Raw genomic sequence first — 21653 nt, forward strand, 5'->3', positions numbered from 1 at the left:
ACGAAGCTAGGTGGGCCAGTCCAGTCCGTCATCTCTGCACTACGCGTCACATTGGTGGAGACCGCAGCTGTCCAGTTCAGATCGACGCCCCTGTGGGAGCCAGGTGAGCGTAACATAAAGTCATAAAATGCATATGTCATATATGCCTCCTATCTGCATGAAAACTTACATTGGAGACAGGTTTGACTTTGATGTGAGTTCCAATATGTACAATATATTATTATATATGAGTTGCACAGTTCATACATGTACACTATCTACATCTCTTGAAAATCAACATCAAAGTAATTTCTGACTTGCAAGTGAGTTTTCAGACGTGCATTAGTGTACTTGCATGAAATGTACATCTCCTACACATACTTGTAGAGTTTGCATAAAAATGTACATTAATTCTGCTAATGTACTGTATCCCTCCTATATATCTGTTTGTTTGTTTATTATTTTTCTAATGCGCTCCTAACCCGGAGGTAGCAGGGCGCAAGAGCAACAAGAGGATTGTATAGCTTGGGTTACATAGATCACTGTAGATGGGTCCAGCTAGGGGTTACAGTACTGGACGCATCACAGCATTGAAGACAGAGTACAGTAAGTCATAATACATAAAATATACACAAGATTACAATAAGTCATGTTTACATAGAATATACACAAGATTACAATAACTCATATTTACATAAAATATACACAGGCTTACAGAATTATGTTATAACTGAGCGCAATAAATACTTTAAATGTCATGTTCCTTAATCCAAGAGATAAGATTGGATCTAAAGTGTAAATAAGGAAGGTCTTCCCTTGGGGGGGGCGGTAGGGAATTCCAATGTTGTGCTGCTTTGACGGGGAAGCTGCTCCCTCCAGTCCTAATACGTTTGAATCTTGGCACTAGTAGAAGGTTTAAGTTGGCCGTTCTAGAAGGGCGGCCGGAAGCTTGTCTGGTGAATCTCGTTATACGTTTTGAGGAAGATCTTGTCTTTCGTAGAGAGCCAGTTAACAGATCTTCTAATGTCTGAAATGTGGGCTTTTTTTGGGAGACTCAAAGCTGCTCTTAAGGCATTATTTTGCAGAATTTGGATCATGTTTGTAATGTATTTGTTGCTGCCTACATAGAGCACATTGCAGTAGTCCAGTTTGGACAAGATCAAGGCTCTAGCTAGGGTGATACAGTTATTGAAGGGAGGAAGGGTTTGGCTGTTCTGATAAGTTTGCAAGTGTAGGAGGTAGCGGAGGCCATGGCGTTTACTTGTTTTTTGAAGGCTAGTGTGGAGTCTAGATGGAAGCCAAGGGTTTTAACCTCCTTGGCCACAGAAATGATGTTATTATCGATTTTGAAAGAAGAATAGTTCTGGCCTTGTTTATTGAGGTTAGATGTTGTGCCTAGGAGGAGTAGTTCTGTTTTGTCATCATGCAGGCATAGACCGTGTGAGGCCATCCATGCCTGGATGATGAGGTACACTCTATTTACAAAGGCCAAATCCTTATCATAATCCCCCGTCAGCGGGATGAGGATCTGAGTATCATCAGCGTAGTTTGTGTAGGTGATAACCAGACCGTCAAGATAATTGAAAAGGGGCTTTGTGAAAATGTTGTACAAAGTGGAAGAGACACAAGAGCCCTGTGGCACACCACAAGTAATGGGAATAGGGTCAGCAGCTGCCAGCGGGGAGAAGACTTGCATTGTTCTGTTATGAAGAAAGGATTGAATCCAATCAATGGCCTCTTAGGAGAAGTGGGCTGCCGACTCTAAGTGGTTGCAGAGGGTCCTGTGGTCAACCAGATCAAATGCTGCTGAGAGATCAAGAAGCAACAGTAGTGCCATCTTACCCTCGTCTCTCAGCTCATCTATATGTGTCTGTAAGCGCAGTCTCAGTTCCATGTTGGGGTCTGAAGCCTAACTGTTTTACTCCTAGAAGGTGGTTAAGTTCAAGGTAATGTTGTATTTGTAAGTATGCTATTTTGTCGAGGATTTAAAGTAGGAATGGCACTGTAGTGATAGGGTGTTAATTAGTAGGGATGGAAGGATCTCAGTTTTGTTTTTTGAGGAGTGGGAGAACCCAGGAGTGTTTCAAGTTATTAGGTATAGTGCCTGAGGTGAAGGAGGCGTTTATTAATTTGGTGATAAAAGGTGAAAGATCGCGCGCAGCATCTTTTATAAATTGTGTTGGGCATAAGTCACCATGGCAGTTTGAGGGTTTGAGGGTAAGGATGACTTTTTTGACCTCTTTAGTAGAAACATTATGAAAGTCAAAGTAGGGAATGAGCCTGTGGGGTGGAGGCAAGATAGCTTTCGGCCCTGGCACACTAGTATTATTGGATTTGGAGGTAGTGAGGAGCATGTCTTTTTTGTTATTGATCTTGGTCTGAAGGGTTGTTATTTTATTGGCCAGAGCATTTTGTATGCCTGTGCACCAATTTTTGTCCTTAAGGCAGGAGTCAGGGGTTTGGATCAGAGAGTCTACCTCTTTCAGAATAGCAAAAAGCTCTTTGGTATTAGACTTGGCTTGGGCGATTCGGAGGTCGTATGAAGTTTGCTTGGCTAGAATAATTTCTTTTTTGTAGAGGGCGGCTATTTTTCTCAAATTGTTCTTGTTAGTCTCTGAAGGAACTAACCTCCAAGATTTTTCACATCAGCGTTTCTCTTGTCTCATAGCTTTTAGGTGAGGGGAGAACCAAGTATTTACATGTTTGCGATGTTTACTCTTTCGCATTTTCATTGGTGCTATGGCGTCAAGTGAGGATAACATCACTTTATTATATATGTCTACCATAATGAAAGGGTCTGTGTGGTCCGAGATGGTGTTAAGAGTAAGGAGAATCAGAGGGATGAGGTTTTCAGGAATAATGTTTCTTTTATTTCTGGTAGGGACAGCTGGAGCTATACTGTCGGTATGCATGTGAGGTGAAGCCTCTAAAGAGAATGTGATCAGATGGTGGTCAGACCAGAGCTGGGTCATTATAGACAAACCTGTGGTTGGCCAGTTATGCTCGGTGATCCAGTCAAGAGTTCTGCCTTTAATGTGGGTAGGCCCTGTGATCTTTTGGGTGAATCCTAATTCCTCTAAGAAATTGCTGATTTGAGTGGAATTAGAGTCAGAAGGGTCACTGAAGCCCAGGTTAAAGTCTCCTAGTATGAGACTCTGGGAAGAATTCTTAAGATTGTTGGACAGGATGTTCAATAGGTCCTCTTCAAAGGATCCTAGGGAGCCTGGAGGTCGATATATGAGGTGGATGTATACAGACTGTGGATTGGACATAGTTAGTTTGGCAGTTAGTGATTCACATGAGTCAGTGTTGTGGGGTGGAGAGAGACGCAGTGTAAGGTTGGTTTTAGTGATTATGGATAGACCTCCACCTCGGGAAGTGGTACGATCAAGTCTAAGGAGGGTATAATAATCTGGGATGGCTAGCATAATTGCTGGTCCAGCTGCAGGATGGAGCCAGGTTTCCGTAATAGCTAGGAAGTCTAAGTTTTCACCTAGTAGAAGGTCTGCTATATCTGATGCGTGGGCAACCATAGAACGGGCGTTTATAAGTGCACCCTTTATTCCAGACTGAGTTGGTTGCGCCAGAGCTGGCTGTACTTTGTGGTTGCTTTTCAGTGCATAGATGGGCTCTCGGAAGAGTCTGCTTTTGAGTTGGAGAGGGTGCTGGGAGTGATTGGTTTTGCTATGACCGGGAGTGGCATTGCTGGGCGTTGTTTTGGTTAATGGGTCATAAAGTCTAGAGAGTCTTGCACATAATTTGAGGTTCCTCTGTAATAGAGTACAGGGTCTAGGAGTCATATAAACCTGCATAGTGGGGTTATGCACAGGCACTGGTGGAGGTGGGAAGTGTGACATATTAAGATCTTGTAGGGTGATTATGTAAAGGAGAGTCCTTAGAAGGACAGTATAGAGCAGGGGAGATACATATCGGGTGCTGCTATCAAAAATTAAGTTGTGCAAGAATATGCTAAAGCAAAGCACACCTTCCATTTCTTGAGGTTAGTAAGGGTAAGCTAGGTCGGTGTGTGATGACCGGCTAGGAGCAGCTCTGCAATGGCGAGCTAAAGGTAAGTATGTTAGAAACAACTTTACTGCTGTGGGATCTCTAGGCTGAAACCGAGTATCAATGGCAGTGAGGTAGGGCAGTTTGAAGCAAACTGGGGCAACTTGATACTGTAATCTAGAGCATAATTGCACTGATAGTGAGCTAAGCAATTTGAGATAGGCTGGGATCAATTTTCTGCTGTGGGCTAGAGTGGTTTTGCAGAAGCTGAGAGATACAGCAATTTGGGACAAGTTAGAAGCAACTTTCCTATTGTGAGGTAGAGCACATTTGCAAAGTCAGTGGAATATAACAATTTCAGCCAACTATGAACGTCTTTCTGGTCCTAACCAGTCATATCATGGGCACAGTCAATAAAGCCGCCTGGGCACTGGGCACAATTTAGCAATTCAGCATGGGCACAGTACTATAGGCTAAATGCGGAATGTGCACAGATCAACGATTTAGGATGGACACAGTTCACCAATATGGCAAGGGCACAAGGCGTAGTTTAACAAATCAGCATAGACAAGGTTCTACAAGCTAGATGCGGAGTGGGTCAACAATTAGCAAGGACACAGTTCGCCAATGCGGCATATGCACTAGGGACAATTTAACAAGTCAGCAGGGACACAGTTCTATAAAATCAACATGGGCGCAAGGCCATACACTAGCATCAGTCCAGTACTATGGGCTAGATTCGGAATGTGCGCAGATCAACAGGGGCACTGTTGATCTGCGCAGGGGCATAGCCAATGTAGCCTGGGCACTGGGCACAATTAGTGATTCAGCATAGTCACAATTCTACAAAGTCAACATGGGCGCAGGCCATAGGCTAACATCAGCACAGTACTATAGGCTAGATGCGGAATATGCACAGATCAACAATTTAGCAGGGACATAGTTCGCCAATGCAGCCTAGGCACTGGGCACAATTAGTGATTCAGCATAGTCACAATTCTACAAAGTCAACATGGGCGCAAGGCCGTACGCTGACATCTGGAAGGCGTGAATGCCAGTATCGGAGGACATGATAAAGTCTGGTTCAGTTTGGCGAATAAAGCACCATGGGCAGGGTGCAGGGGTGAGGCCGCCATGGAAAAGGGGACCCGTATGGAGCCGCGCCTTTCTGATCCATGGCAGCCATCCTAAGTATTTTGATTCAATGAACGGTGCTCTGTGAGGCGTTCCATTCATAAACCAAATCCTTTGCTCTTAGCACCCCGGTTTTCCAGATTACAAACCCAGGGTGCCAATAGCAATAATATGCGATCTTGCGGGCTGGATCCCGGGACCATTGCGTTCGGGTATTATTGCTCAAGTGAACTAATAAATGAAACCACTCTGGTTCTAGAAGATCTTGCAGCGCTGTGAAAGGCATGTGAAAATATAAATGTGTTTCATACCTTGAGGTGTTTTCCTCTTCTGCCTCTTCTGCTTACTCCGCAGAACAGTAAATATTACAGCTGCAGCCATCACTGCGACAGGAACAGAGAACAACAAATACACCAGCCTTGAATTCTTCTCTTCTGATCTGCTCTCCTCTTCCCCTGCAAAACACACAAACACGGTGCTTTGGTACATTATTGCCTTCAAAGGTTATAACACTTAAGGTCACACAACTGTAAAAGGGCTTGCCCGCCTTCAGATGTCTCATCTGCGTAGCACGTCAGGCACCCTCCCCTTCTCGCCCAAGCCCGCTCTTCAGTCATCTGCCCACATCACTGAGAAGAAGCTCTTTAAATGGCCCCTGTCACCCTGTTTCGTAGCTTCAGCCGGGAATACAGGGCTTGAATGAGCTCTGGGGCTGAACGATGTGGAGGAAATGGATATGGCTGTGGAATTTTGCCATCAGTCACCTTTTATGGGCTATGCATTTGCACCTTTAAAATTCAAACATGCACGCTGACTGATACAGTTCAGTGTGTTCTGTGCAAAATATGCCTCACACTCTCATTCACTTAATATGGTGCAAGCCCCTCAACTTTGAGCACTTTTCTCGTGGTAAGTAAATATGTACATGGTGAGCGGGATGACGGCAGCAGTATTTTTAGGGGATGGGGCACTGGCTTGCGGACTATATCTGCTTGGAAGGTGTAAAGGTGTGTCCCTGCTCAGTATCAAATACCACCACACCTAATGCTAGGATGCAGCTACCACCAGACAATCGCATCGGCTGCGCACATAATCGGTACAACCAAGCACCTTATGACACCTTACTCTCTCGACTGACCTGGACTACGGTCCCCGAGGGTGTTCAACCTACCAGCTCTTTGAGGTCATACCAATGAAATATAGAGCGCTATATAAATGCCCAATAATATAACATAACATTAGATAACATGCTCAGTGAAGTTGTGCTATGATTGGTTTCCATGTCAATTCCTTGCTGGAAGTTGATATTTTGCCTGGGTCTGCAAGGTCTGGTGATGTGTGGGGCACAATCCTTGAAGGTGTGTTTTGAGCAGAGGTATCCTGAAAAGCAGGTAGAAACTACAGTGTCTATGGCTTTTGAAGGGAAGAAGTCAAGATGGAAACCCCATTATAATACAGAGTTGGCTTTGGTGACAGTTGGCCGATCTGGTGTCTGGCACATGGTTGGTGCCTCGGTGAGGTGAATTTTGTGCTCTAGTTCACAGGGGCCTGGGACAGTTTGGGACACAAGCATTTGTGCAAAGTCCAAGGCAGGACGGAATGACCACTATGGTGTACTGCGGCTTTTGCAACCACGTCATGATGGCAATACCATTTGTAGCAGCATCCATTACCATCCAATCTAAGATGCAAAAATGGCTCAGTGTACTTCCGGGTCATATAGGGAGTTTCAGCACAGCTGCATCTCTTCATTCAGGTATGAAAGAAGAGATGCAGTTACAACACCCACTGATTTGCAACCAACACCTTATGTCATACTCTCAGATGGAAATCAGGATTCCCCCAGGTGACAACATCCAACATTGGCCAGAAGACGGCAAAGGCTTCCACGCAGATGCCCAACCTTGTACGACAACACAGCATGATATTTTTTTCAGCCATAAAGTTCGAAAAGATATACAGCCAATTGTATACCTTCTTCATCTCTCTTAATAGCATCCGCCGAGGGTGGTCGACAGATATGTGAGTCAGTAGTGGAAGCATCCAAAGAACAATCGTGTGGCAAGTACCAAAATTATAGGATTTCCCAAGCAAGGTTTCTAAAAATATTAAATTTACTTAAACACAGATAACTAATAGGAACTCTAAAACACTACCTCTGCGAGGCAAGCACATAGGCAGTGCAGGCTATAGATTTATTGACTTTACACTCTCAGTATTATAATCCAGGAGAACAAATATTCAGGCAAGAATGAATAAAACAGAGAACCCAAAACGGAAATTGGTTAATTCAACAAGTCTTTGGGAAAGAAAGGAAAAGGGACCTAACAAATCGCTAAGGCTCAAGTTACGGTTCTGTTGGTCTGGGTATCTAGGAATGCATTGGAAGGGGCACTTATTCCATGGGTTGACTCCCTTCATCTCATGAGCAGGTCATTTTTTATTTATTTTTATTTTTGAATTTATAAAGCGCACTGGCAGCCCAGGGGCATTGAGGCGCTGTTACAGGAGAGTGGCTTAGTTACATGGTACATACTTTGCTTACACGTTACATACAGCGTAGCAAAGTTAAGGTTACATGAGTAGCAATGTAAGATATTTACAGATGACTTAGTTACATGAGGCATAGCAGTGTTACAGGAAGGACATTGCTATATATTTGGTGTCCTGTAGAGTAGGCACTGGCAGGTTCAGACGAACAGCAGAGTTTTGATTGCTTTGCGGAAGGCTATGTGGGATGATATTCCTCTGAGGTTGGGTGGCAAGGAGTTCCATCCACTATAAGCTTCCGTTATAAGGTGTCAATAAGGATTCTTGGGTTTCTCCATGTAGCAGACAGAAAATGTGGTCCAGGCATCTTCACTTGGTGAGCAGTTTGGAGAAGCTCAAATGAAGGGGACTACTTCGAAACATGCTGTTTCGACGAGCTCCCCGGCATAGAAAATGATCAGGTGCATGAATCGTCGGGCCGGTCAATCGGCATCAGAAGCAGCTACTTGTCTCATTCTGCTATCTGAAATGCTTCTTGATGAAATGTTACAATGCTTTGCAACAGAAAATGTCAGGAGTAATGCCCCTGTAATTTAAAATGCTGTGCTCCTCTGCTCTTCCCAAGCCAGGGAAGATTGCCAGTGTCACTTGCAGGATGTTAGGCATTAAAGTTGAGATGGGTGTTCTTGGCGTCCAGATTCTTTAGCAGCAGTTAAACAGTTGGTTCTTCTAGCATGTAGTACCTCTGTTCCTCAGCAGCAGTTGAGGAAATGTGTGTCAACCCTTCTGGAAACGTCTCATCAGGGAGGGAAATTTGAACAAATCAACAACTCCAACAATGACTCCAAAGAATGAGGGGCGCTCACTCCTTACATTTGCAGAACCCGAGCAGGCAATTTCTGGATTAAAAAGCATTTTTGCTTGGACCCAACCTCAGTCACTTCTCACGTTTTGCTGTCATCTCCAGAGTTCAAGGTCTTCAGAAAGTTATGTGGAGTTAATCAAATTGATGCAATTTGTAGATCCAAGATGGTAGAATATTTCCTTTCTGCTTCACTTGCCTTCAGGATAACCTCCACTTCCATGAAACTTCTTTCCTGTAGATCACAGAGTCTCCTCTGTTATTGTCTCCTTTATGCCTGCCCAGCCGCTGATTAGCATTGCCCTTCAGAGTGAACATGCCGCGGCCCTGCTCAGAATATTAGACTCCACTAGGGACTCCAAAGGATTTCACGTGTGCAGTCGGACCAGCTACTACAGTTCAGATCAGAGGGCAAGGCATTCAGAAAATGTTCCTTTCTTCTGCTCAGTCAATATATGCAAACAGTATATTACACAGCAAATCCAAGATTGGGAATAACTTCATTTCCCCTTGACACTAGATCCATCATCAGTAGGATGGAGCTTATTCCTATCTCAATCTGCCTTTCATTTTATAGAAGGCACTGACTCTTCCACCAGGTGTAAGTCTAATTAAAGCCAATCAGAGTAAACAGCTAACACGTCTTGCAGTTTTTCAACTGCACATTTCCAAACAATAGAAATTCAAAAGTAGTTATGACTTTGTTGCTGTACACACCACAGGTATATCATTTAGCAGATTGCTTCTATTGGTTGCCATGGATGTCCCCTTTAATCCAGAGGCTGTTTGAACACTCCTAGGAGGTATGCCAAATGCAGATGTTATGCCAATGTAAGTTAACAGAAAACAGCTGGGTTTGCACTTTTAAAATAACCCTCATTCTGCTGAATCATGGTTTTGCAGCTTAGCAGTCATTTAAGGTAAGTATACATTACCTAGACAGTAGCTTTGGTGCGTTCCAGTGCCGTCACTAGAAATCAGTATTAGGGGGGGCAGCCAGGGGGAGGGGGGGGCAAAATACAACATGGTGGGGCTGGGTGGTGGCACACCAAATAAGGGTCAACAGGCCAAAATGGTTTCAGTATACCTATATTTTACCAATCTGGTTTAAAAAGCGTGTCATTAAGCATGTTCAGTGTAGGTGTAATGCAATAAAAGTTTTGCATCAAGTTAATATACATCCTAAAATTAAATCATGCATGTTCAGCAGTTGCAAAAATGCACTTGCAGTCAGCAAGAAACTGCTGCATTCTTTTACTTCAAGAAGACATCTCTCCCAGCACAGCTTCAAATAATGTGTAGTTCAAGGTGGTATTTAGCAGAAGAGATATCACTTTCGGCTTAGCTTTAAATAATAAGTAGTCAAAAACATAGTCACTTTAACAGAAGAGATATCCCTCATACCTCAGTTGCAAATGATAGTCAAGGACAATCTGTTTAACAGATGAAATATCACATAAAGGTCCCAAGTACAGGGGGAAAGGAGGCAACTGTTCCCTTGGTTCTTTATCAATGGTTGCAGGAATCTCGCTTTGCCCCCCAGAGAATTGTTCAGTTTTTAGTTTCAGGCTGAACACCACTGTGGGGCTTGTGAAGTTTTGAATTGGAGGGGCATAAGTATTTTCCCCTAATATGCAAGTGTAACGGAGCGTAGTGAGGGAGCCCGAACCAATTAAGAGGTGTTGGGGGGGCTTCCCACTCAGAGATTATTTTTTTTTAAATAATGGCTTAAAATGGTGCAAAAATAGGGTAAAATGCCTAACAGTTTAGAATTGGTTCTGTACTGTAAAGCATGAAAAAATCCAATTGATGCAAGTTACCAACAGTGCAGAGGAGCATTTTGCCAACACATTTTCAGGTTGCTTTTGCCCACAATATATGGCAGTATAAAAAAATGTTTAGGCTGGCTGCACTAATATAGGCCAGTATTCCAATGTAAGCACATATTCATGTTTGCTTTATGCATAATGCCAGTAATGATACTATAAGAAATCATGTCCACGCTTGTTCTGCCATAATAGGTCAGTATCTCTACATAAGAGCATTCTCCAGTTGGCTTTACCATTAAAAATGCCCTTCCACAGTATGAAAATATGTCTAAATAGGCTGCATTAAAATGCCATTCTAGCTATATAATAAAATGTATCATGCTTGCTTCATCAAAGATACGCAATACAAAATGTCATGCAACAGTAAGAAATGGCTAGACTGGTTGCACCAAAATGCCAGACGAGCTGCACATAGCACATATCATGCTTTCTTCATCAAAGATCCCAATACAAATGGCATACCACTGTAAGATATGGCTAGAATGGCTGCATCAAAGTGCCATTCTAGCCACGTAATAACACTTATCATGCTTACTTTATCAAAGATGCACAATACAAAATATCATGCCACAGAAAGAAATGACTAGACTGGGTGCATTGAAATGCCAGTTTAGGTACACAATAATACTCATCATGCTTGCTTTATAATAGATGCCCAGTAAAAAATGTCATGCCTGCCCTCTGGTTCTCCCAAAGTCTCGCACACACACAATGTGATTATGTGTGCATGCAAGGTGCTGGGGGGGCCTAAGGAGTAGGCATGGTATTGTTTACTAGGCATCTATTATAGACTGGCATTAATAAAAATACCATGCCTGCTCCCCTGGGCCTCCCGAGTGCCTCGCAAGGGGAGCTGATTTTGGCTGATGCACAAACCCGCTGCTGCCAAAATAAGCTCCACATCCCAGTACAAATACACGTGCACACACATTTACACAGCCTTCACATGCAGCATGCAGTCACTCATTCACATACACACCCATCATCATTCACTCACTCATTACACACAACGCAAGCATAGACACATACATACACATATTTAAATTGGCATACCCTCTGTCCCAGTCCTGCTGTTCCCTCCCAGAGCTCCAGCTTCTGCGTAGCCTGAATAGAAAGCAAAGAGTGCTTCCTGGCTCGTGCACATGCGCACAACAGCTGGAGCGCTAATGATGAAGTGGCCCGCTCTGTTTGTATGCGCAAGGAGGCACAATAGTGCTTCCCTTCACTCATACAAACATGCAGTTCCTCAGCTACCATCCCCAATGGGGCATGCAATGTTGGGGAAGCAAAACACTCCCGGCTTTGCATGGATCATTGGATATGCAAAGTTGGGGAACAGAACTGTCAAACGGAAAACAATGTTTTCCATTAACAGTTCAAGCCAGCCAATGAGCGCTCCCTCAACTGCAAAAAGCAGCTGAGGGAGTTCTCAATGTTTACACTGGACTGGCTCCTTGGCTCCTCCATAATGGGCGAGGGTGCCGGTGGGTCGGCACCCCTCGCCCACTATGTAGAAGCTGCCACTTGTACACCGTCAATTAATCTATGCACAGGGTCAGTGTGACTGGAGATTAAATATTGTTGACTTTGAAGTCGTGTACATGAACTGCACCGTTGTTAAGGCAGCAATGTTGAACACGTTAAGGGATCCATAGACATGTCCTACAGTAGAAGGCTACCAGGGTAGCTCAGCAGGTGGTGGAGTGACTGTTGCTAAGATGTTATATATTTAAAACTGGCTGTAAATCATATGGCTTTTTGCAATTCCTTTTAAAAAAACAAGTGTTATAAAATGTGTTCGGCCAGGGGATCGGTTGGGGTGATAGTTTGCTTATATTCAGGGCAAGCGTGGGGGAATTTCTGCATCCATAGTGAAAATCAAAAGCTGACACCAAGGAACCCACCGTTGAATGTCCTAATAACTGCTGTCAGCACAATAGAAGCATTTATTTGTGATTAAGCAGGTTTACAAGCATTTAACAGCTTTAGAAATGCATCGTGTGATGAAACACAAAGGAAGGGGCACAAAAATAACAGGGTTTTGTGTGCTAGTCTGATAAAAAAAATTAACACATTTTAAAGAAAACTATTAAATGGAAGCTTAAGAGTATGTTTCAGTTTGGAAACGTCTTTTCTTTTTCTTTTAAACAAGAGAAAGATGCACATTTGGGAAACAATAGTGTGCCCAGCATGTAGGTAGCCTGCTTTTAACAGTGATGGCCCCACCCCAGTGATATTCATGGCCCATTGATTCTTGTGGTGTCCCTTTCAGGCCAGAAGAAAAAACTCAGGCTAGGCAAAGTTAGCCTGCAAAACGCTCAAATGACGGCTGAGCGAAGGAGCACTTTTAAGGCTCCTGGAAATAGTACTTTGCCAGATGAGGGGGTGGGGTGCAGGCCACCAACTGGAGGGGCAGGACAGCCAATGGTGGGGGCAATTAACCCCCCTACAACCTACTCTGGGGGCACCTATGGAGCGATCAGTATCAGAAGTGCCAATTGATAACTGTGTATTATAATTGTTCTATTATTGAGCGAGCAGGCATTTAAAGGATAGTTACACAAAGGTCTGCGTTAAACCCTCATGTGCATTTTTTCTCTACTGTGTTAGGTAGCTATGTCCCCGTCATGGCTGCTGGTATGTCAAATAAAGAAAGTATACACACAATCTGTAAGGATGTAGAAGTAGGAGACTGACAAGCTGGTGGCATCTTTTTGGTTATAGACTCTTATTGAATCAAAATAAAAGGAAAACCCCTACCTGGCCCTATTACTAAGAGGGGTTTCCCTGCCTCAACCATATACTAAGGACTCTGTCCTAATGTCCGTCAAAAGCAAATAGTCCACCGCTAAAACCTTTTTCCTTCCCTTATACTCTAGATTATACTAACTAAAGGTGTTATCTTCTTATGTTGTTATGTTATGTTATGTTTTGTTATGTTAGGTAGACTTCTAGCGCTCACATACACCCGAGGGCATCTTGGTGCGAGGAAGTACACAGCAAGCCTTTGTAAGCGATATTCAATCAACACTACAGCTAAGTCAATGCCTAGTCTGGGATGCTGAGGAAAACCCTTATTGATGTATATTTATGTTCAGTTCAGTACTCTGGATGACAACCCTTGTATAACACCCCCCTCTTAGAATCCCCCTGACCCCACTGAGCAAAGAAGTAGGTTTGTTTTGCAAATTAAAAGGTTTATTTGAAAATTTAAACAATATATATCTATCACCCTTTTATAATATACTAATATCTGATCGTACACTGAGACATATGATGTGGATCCACAATGGGTAATGTTACAGTGGTACACTTGATTACTTAGGAGTAGTATAGAGGATGAGGTAGCTGAAAATGCTTTATGGTTTCAAGGGAAAAGCAATGAGGAATAAAATGCAGTACAGAAATACTTGATATGATTTTAGCAAAAGATAAGATAATCACTTTTACTATGCAATGTAAGAAATGGAAGGAGATGGAAAGAGGAGCACACAGTTCTCAGGAATGCAATCAAATACAATACGAAATTCAGTTCCCCCCAGCAAGCTTAGAGGAAACAGGCAGGAGTTTGAAACACAGGCCCAAAATGCTTTTTAATGTGATGGCAATGGATGGGAAAATGTGCCAACTGATTTTAATTCCCTCTAGAGATTCAGGGTGAGTGGGAGATGCGTGTTGGTATTAGTTCAGGCTCACTTTAGCAATGCCCTATGAGTTATTACCAAGTTGCAAACGGATTTTAACAAAAGAAAGAATGGAGCTGCTATTTTGACAAGTGGAGAAATTGAGCCAAAATCGCAAATGGCAGTAAATTTCGCGAGTGCGTAAATCGTGATTGCGGAGAAGTATAAGGAGTAGGAAGTCGGTTCTAGGCTTGTTGGAAAGCTTAGATTCTAAGCTTTCAGAGGAAAGTTAAATCTTGTTCCTAGCCCAAACGGTTTAGGGAAATAAAGGTAGTTTTTCGGATTTAAAGTAAACCCAAAATGACAGGTGACAGCTTGCAGCTGCAGAATTGACAGGTGACAGTTGTGCAGCTTTAAAAATGACAGATGACACGATTTCTAGGAGGCAGTTCTACTTAGGTTAAAATAGTTTGGATTAGATTATTTTGACTAAGAGATTGGTTCTGCACAGTTCTGCTAGGTACTCACAATATAAATTTGAACTAGGCCCCGTCACGGATCTGGTCAACACGTCCGGCTGCGGTTCTGTCTGCTCGGCGGGTCAATCAGGCACTGATTCTGCTCACAGCGATCTGGGTCAGCTCTGCTCTGCTGGTCTAGCCTCTCTGGATTCTGGATGTAACACTGCTTTCTGGGTACTGCTACAGGTTATTGCAAAAATTCTCGGCAAAATTCAAACAGCTCGCCCGGCTGTTGAATAGTTTGGTTGGTTTTGAGGCCTGCTGAAGAGGATTCAGCTGGTGGATTCAGGCCTCTCTGCTACAAACTCTGGAGTCAACCTCTGCTACAGGTTCTGGAGATTGATGGATTTGAAGTCTGGATCTCTGGATGTGAAGTCGTCGGTCAGCATGCTCCGCAGCAAATGGAATTGAATGTCTCTACCTGTCCCAGCAGTCTCTTCTTATGTGTTTTGGAAAGTGGGTGTGTGCGTTGGTCATAACTAAACCTGCCCCTCTCACTTATCATTGGCCAATTCCTCCTCTCTCCCTTGATTGGGGGAACTGAGTTGTGAGTCAGAGTGATGAGGTAGATTTTATGGCCAGAGGGCCCTCCCCTGTCATCTTACACACAAATCTATATTTGATCCAAATACATATTTTCCCAAACACACAGTTGTTTTTACATCACCTACACACATCATATATCACATGAGGTAGGCACTGTTCCGACTCTGGCGTTTCTAGGAGCTTGGGTAAAGAAATGGCTACTTATTTTCGATTTTAGTGGGTTATGCAACATTGGTTTTTCATTAAAATTTATACACATATACACAGCCTGTCCATACATACTCCAGTAAATTCCCATGTCTCTAGCTTAAACACAGAGTCTGTAGTATCAATAAATAGTGGGGCTTTGCCCCAGAACATCACACAAATTGGAGTTTGGGCTTGAATTGTGGGCAAAGTTTTCATTTTAAGGATCCCCAAATTTCACATTTCTGTCATCTGGTTACCAAGAGTTATCAGTGTTTCTGTAAAATATATATTTGCTTTCAATTCAAAGTACTGCAGTGTTTGAGTCCGCCCCCAAAGTTTGGGGATGACAGTGATCACATGTCTCTCCTGGCTGGCAGATCTTTGTTGACAGGAAACAGTCAAAATCACCATATGCTATTCAAGGGAAAAGGTCTTTTGTGTGGGCTCCAGCAAGCTGAGGTCAACAGACCAGGGGGCCACTTTGCATTTGGTTAGCATGACCATGTGATATCCTGGGCTTTCTGAGGTGAGAAGGTTTCCCAGCCTTTTGGCCTGTTAATCAAATCAGATTGTCTCTGGGAACAGCAGGTGGTTAGATTTTCAATTAACTAACAAGCTTTGAAGTCCCAATTGTCACAGAAGGCTGATTAGCTTCTGAAGTAGCAGTTCTCCTGTCGTGGGTAGTTGTCAGGCAGAATCCAGTTTCATTAAGCCAGGTTTCAGCTAAATGTCACTTTTTGTTCCCAGTTTAAATCACTTACAATTTTTACATATACATTAAATAATTACTTCCTTCAAGTCATTTCAGAATATAGTTTTACATTATATCCACCTCTTAGCAAGTCTTTCCTTGGTCTGGTTTTGTTTCATTTGTTCAGTTTTACACAAACGTCTGGTGGTTTTAAAACGCCGGCTTTCTGATAGTGGTGAGTACTGGTAATGCAACCATTTTTGGGATTAAGAAAATTAATTCCCCACAGTTCTGGGTTGCTTTTGGCAATCAGCATTGCCATTCCCAATGGTTTCAGGCTACTGTGTGTGTAGCCCAATGGTGGTTAGGCAGTGCCCTCCTGTGCTCACAACATAGGCAAAAATGGGTGGCAGCCTATTCTTCATGTTTTCCCTGTACATTCTCTGGGGAGTTCTGGCCATCATGATGTTTTCCATGCCAGTATTGCACAGTTTTATTGTAGGGCTTGGATGCATGGGTAAAAACATCCCACACCTTAATCAAGCAAATAAGAAAATTTGCCAAAAAGAATGGTCTTAAGTAGGGCGACGGAAGATTAGATGATTTTCAGTGGACTTAAGTTGAAGAGGGAGATTGTTCCACAATTTACCAGCCACTACTGAGAAGGCCCTGCTGCCTACTCCCCGAAGGCAAAATCTTGGAACCACAACCAAACGATCGCTACTAGAGCAGAGAGTCCAATTTGGAATGTAGGACTGGAACGCCTCCTGAAGGAATTCGGGTCCAACATGATAGACCAACCTGTGAGCAATGCATAAAGACTTAAAAGTGATCCGCTGCTGCACTGGAAGCCAATGCAAATGGCGTAATACCGGACTGATGTGCGCGCCATACGGAGTAGCAGTAGCCACCCGGGTGGCTAGGTTCTGAAGCAGTTGTAGCCGGCAGATCAGACCAGCAGGCTGGGCCAGAAAAAGGACATTGCAGTAATCAATCCTGCTAACGACTAGCGCAGCCATCACAGGCAGACGCAGGCGAGCAGGAAGAAACAGCAAGACTTTGCGAAGAACCCGCAACAGGAAATGGCCAGATTGGCACACTGCACTCACTTGTGCCACCATAGAAAGTCACGTGGACAGGTAGACCACCAGGTTCTTTACCACTGTGACCGGAATGGGAAATGCACCCAGAGAAACAGGCCCAAAGGAAGAAGACCAAGAGTCAGGTGTGGCCAAATGTCCTACCATCAAGACCTCCGTCTTGCCCCCATTTAACTTGAGCCAACTGGTGATCATCCATTTCCCCACAGCCTAAAAAAAATCATGCAGACGAGACGAGAAACCCTCATGGTCAAGATCTAGACGGACCAGGATCTGCATGTCGTCTGCGTAAGAATAGCACCTAAAACCATGGGAGCATATGAAAACAACCAGGGAACCAATATAGATGTTAAATAACATCGGGGACAAGGCGGAACCCTGGGGAACCCCACAGAACAGAGGATAAGACGAAGAATGTCTCCCTTCTTCTGCAGGACAGACCCATGCTCAGTTCCGGGTGATGTGAAAAGGAAATGTTCTTCAAAAAGGTAAAAACGTAAAGTCTTAAAAGTATTCTTGACTTGGCACTTCACCAGTGCACATGGAAAAAGAAAGTCTTGTATCTCCACAATGTTGGGGGGGATGCCTCCCTTTCCCTGTAAACTTCCTCCGGTTTCTCACTGCTTCTCCCATAGCCAGGAAGGGCAACATCCTCCTCGGCGGCTTAGCCAGGCTGTTCACAATGTCAGGGGAATGACTCTCTTCCCCTGGTCTTTCTTGGGCTTCTCACAATGCCAAGGAAATGATTCCCTTCCCGTGACTTCTCATAAAGTGTTCCCAAACACCAGGATAGAATGATTCCCTTTCCCTGGCTTTTCTCGGACTCTTCACCGGGCCAAGAGTATGACTCCCCCTTGGCTTCTTTCACACTGTCCATCAACACCAGGGGGAATCACTCCCTTCCCCTGGCCTTTCTCAGGCTTTTCGCTATGCCAACGAAATTACTTCCCTTCCCTTGGCTTCTTTCACAATGTTCATCTGCACCAGGGACAATGACTCCCTTCCACTGGCCTTTCTTAGGTTTTCCATAATGCCAAAGAAATGACTTCCCTTCCCTGGCTTCTCTTACCATGTTCGTCAACACCCGGCGGAATGACTCCCTTCCCTAGGCTTTTCTCAGGTTTTTCACAATGCCAAGAGAACAACTCCCTTCTCTTGGCTTCTCTCACAAGGTTCCTCAACACCAGGGGGAATGACTCCCTTCCCCTCTTAAACTCTCCAGTCACAGCTAACCTGGTGTACTCCTCTGCCAGGAACTGGGACTATGAAGAACAACAAGGATGCCTCTTGTTTCTTTTATCGGTGTGTGCCCCAGACTCACACTTTCTGTTTTTGCCTTCTGTTTGGTAGACTTGGCTCACTCTCCTGCCAAGTATCACCATGCTTTTCCCAATAGGCAAAATTCCTTTATCTCTGTCAGGGTCCCAGATGCTAGATTCTTGACATCTTTGTCTTTGAAGGTTTCTCAACCACTTTCTGGGGACCCTGGCACCTCCCCTGCCACATGCGTACCTTTCATCCTGGTCCACGGTGGTCCTGGGTCTCTCTAGATGCCTGTGAGCTGCTGTTGGGCTCCCTGTCTCTCTTCTTCTCCCTTCAGTGTGCAGCGGCTCCGCAGGGGAAACCTTCTCTTGGCTGGCATGGTTCCTGCTTCCCACACCTACCTATCGGTTCATCAGACGGCCCCCCCACACAGGACCTGTCTGACACTGGGTTGCTCCCGTCTCGGCGTTCTAGTCTGCCTTCTCTTTTTTCCCTTGACCTTGCTGGCTTCCGCAGTTCCTCCAGGGTAGGCTCGACCATGATGTGGGTCCTTGTTCCATTTTTATGCGTATGCAATGTCCATATAAACTAGAATGCTTACTGTGGTTCCGCTGAGCGATTTCCATGGCTCCGCACATCTTTTTCATTGCAATACAAGTATGACCACACCTTATTGGGTTGGCTGGAGTCTTGCTAGTTCCGGTTTTCCAATATGCTTCAGTTAAATGGTCCCTGCTCTTCCTCGTCTCAGTGGTTTTGATGAAGGCTGGTTTATCTATCTTAAACAGATACATGGATGTGGGGAGGACAAATAGAATATGGTGTTCTGAGAATGAGTATGAGGGAAGTTGGGATGTCTTTTGTAGATTCTGCGTTCCCTCCCAATAGTTGTCCCTAGGGGGGATCCCTCCCCATGAGATCTTATCGCTGAGTACCACCCTCAGGAGGACTATTGGGTAGCGGCCTCTCCTCCTTAGCCTCGTGGGAAGAGGTTCCCCCTAGGGGAGAAGGGACAACATCCGAAGATTTGTCACAATCGTTATATATGTTCTTAGTGGTTCCATTTTACTCTATGGTAGGCAGGACCTTTGTTGTAGAAACAACTAGCATCAACTAGCATCAATGGTCAAGAGACAGTGCGCTTTATATAAATGGGGCAAATTAGCAGACCTCACTTTTGTGCACAGTCCATTTAATTGAACTCCTGAAATTCTGAAAAGAGAACTCAGGTGGTTTTCCTAGTAGGCTAAAATCCATCACCATCCCTTTTTTCTTGTCTTACCCATGAATGTTTATTCTCTATTTCATTCACATGTTTCTTCCCATCAATTTCACATTCTGCAACTGCTTTTCCTCTATCTGCTCATCCAGATTCCAGTGTCTTCTGTGTACACCTACAAGTGTTAGCATGTTTGTATCCCCATGTCGGGATGACCCGCCCCTATTTTGGTCCTCTGTGAAGTTCTGGGTTTGCCCTCTCTTGTGACATTTGTTGCTCTACCCTACTTATCTGCGAGAGGGGCATTAAGCCTTTGAGAGGAAGGAGGACATTCAGACTACATGCAAGCATCCAACTGAGACTATCAATTAACAGATGGGCCCTCTGAGAGTACCCTTGAGCAGGTTGGCCTCAGAACCAATGGTTTTAAACTAAGGATGGTCTCTAAAAGCAGGATGCTCGTGGACTTACTCCCCTCCAGTGAGTTACTTTCAGATGAGACCCTCTGCTTCCTAAGGGTCTTGCAAAGCTGCAAGAGCACAGATGAGTGGGAATCATTGCCTGGCCCATGTGGGAAGTGCCTCACGTTGTATTTAAAGGTTTCACCGTGATCCTTGGTTCCTAAGCAGTACAAACGTACAGACTGCCCTAGAAAGATTATAAGGAAAGGGTATGAGTGTCTTACAAGGTGACAATGATAGCTTTAATTGTGAGTACATGTCAACGCAGGTTATGCAAGAATGTAAGGTGACCATGTTAAAGAGTCTCAGCAGCCTTGGTTTAGAAAATATCAATTCCACTACTGAGGCAGCTGAATGGGGTTGGAGTTACACTTTGCCCTCATGCCTTTGCTCGAGAAATGTCGACTGGATGGCACTGAATTAGGTATTGTTGTTCTTTTACTGGCAGGTTGCATGAGTTGGAATTGTGCATAGCTGGGGATTTAGAACACTGTTTCACCTCCACTTCTGGGGTAGTGATTGGAGGTATATTTTTGTGTCACCCATTAGACTGAGGGAAGATGGGTTGGATCTGCTTAGTATCACTGCATTAACCTTTCAGAGGTGGTTAAGAGAACAGATGTGTTGAGGTGATGCCACCTTTATTTGCTATTTATAAATACATAGGGCCTCATTATAAGGCTTGCGCTCCCGGAAGGAAGGGAGCGCCGATTACAAGCTTCCCATCGCGGGACCCGGATCGCACACCTGGTAAAACCAGTTGTGCTTTCCGGGTCCCGCGAGGGGAAGAGGGAGGCAATAACGGGCAAGTTGTACTCTGCCCGTTATTACCTCCCTCCCCATTCCCATTGAGCCCTATGGGGGTTCAAATGGGAATAGGGATGGGTTCCTGCATGGAGGACTTACCGGGTCCTCCTATCTCGGAGTAACCCGGTAAATCCCCATTGCAGGAACCCGGTAATGGACCAGGAACGGAGGCAGCCATGGAGCTAATAGCTCCATGGCTACCTCCATTCTCGTAATGAGGCCCATAGATATATACATATTTTTTTCACTGAAAAAACTTTGTTAAAGTGATGTTATGGTTAAGTTGCACTAATAAAAAACGATGAAATTCATAGAATAAAAACGTTGTTAAAGGGATGTTATGGTTGCAAGGTAAAATCGAAAAACCAAAGCAATTCACCAGTTATGGTAATTTGACTTTTTGAATTTTGAATGATTTATAATGCGCAACTGAACAAACTGAATCGGATCTAGGCGCAGATAACAAGCAATCTAACACATTTGGCTAATCAGTAGCCTGAGGGAAGGACACGTTTGGGAGCAATTAGCTAACAGTGCCAATGTTTATTTAAACAGGTATTTTTTAGCGCTTTCCGGAACTTCATAAAAGTCTCCAACCTCCTCATCTCCCATGCAAGACTATTCATTTCTTTTGGTCCGAATACAGAGCATCTCTGATCACCTCTGTAAACACACAACCAGGGAGGAATAACCAAAATTAACATGTCCTGAGATCGGAGTACCCGTGTTGGCTGGTAAAGTTTAATTTTTCAGTCAGATATGCTGGTACCAAATTATTAGGACTTTTGTATATCAAACACAGGATCTTGAACTTGATCCTGTCTTCCACAGCTAACTAGTGTAGGGACCGCCATAACCCAGAAACAGGTGAAGATTCTTTTATACCCCAAATACCATTCTGCCTCTAGCGTTTTGTGCCTTTTTAAGTTGCTGG

The 21653-nt window shown here is 44.0% G+C and overlaps 1 protein-coding gene across 1 annotated transcript in view; it reads right to left on the reverse strand.

Moving 5' to 3' along the window:
• The window catches only part of LOC138514712 (uncharacterized), a 599000-nt gene that overhangs the window by 20458 nt on the left and 556889 nt on the right, over positions 1-21653 (reverse strand). Inside the window, exon 3 of the mRNA XM_069630115.1 lies at positions 5430-5573. Coding sequence (XP_069486216.1) covers positions 5430-5573 — 144 coding nt within the window. The remainder of the gene's footprint in view (positions 1-5429; positions 5574-21653) is intronic.

This window comes from Ambystoma mexicanum, chromosome 12, assembly GCF_040938575.1.
Source record: "Ambystoma mexicanum isolate Mex_15411 chromosome 12, UKY_AmexF1_1, whole genome shotgun sequence".
In the NCBI taxonomy this organism is placed as follows: Eukaryota; Metazoa; Chordata; class Amphibia; order Caudata; family Ambystomatidae; genus Ambystoma; species Ambystoma mexicanum.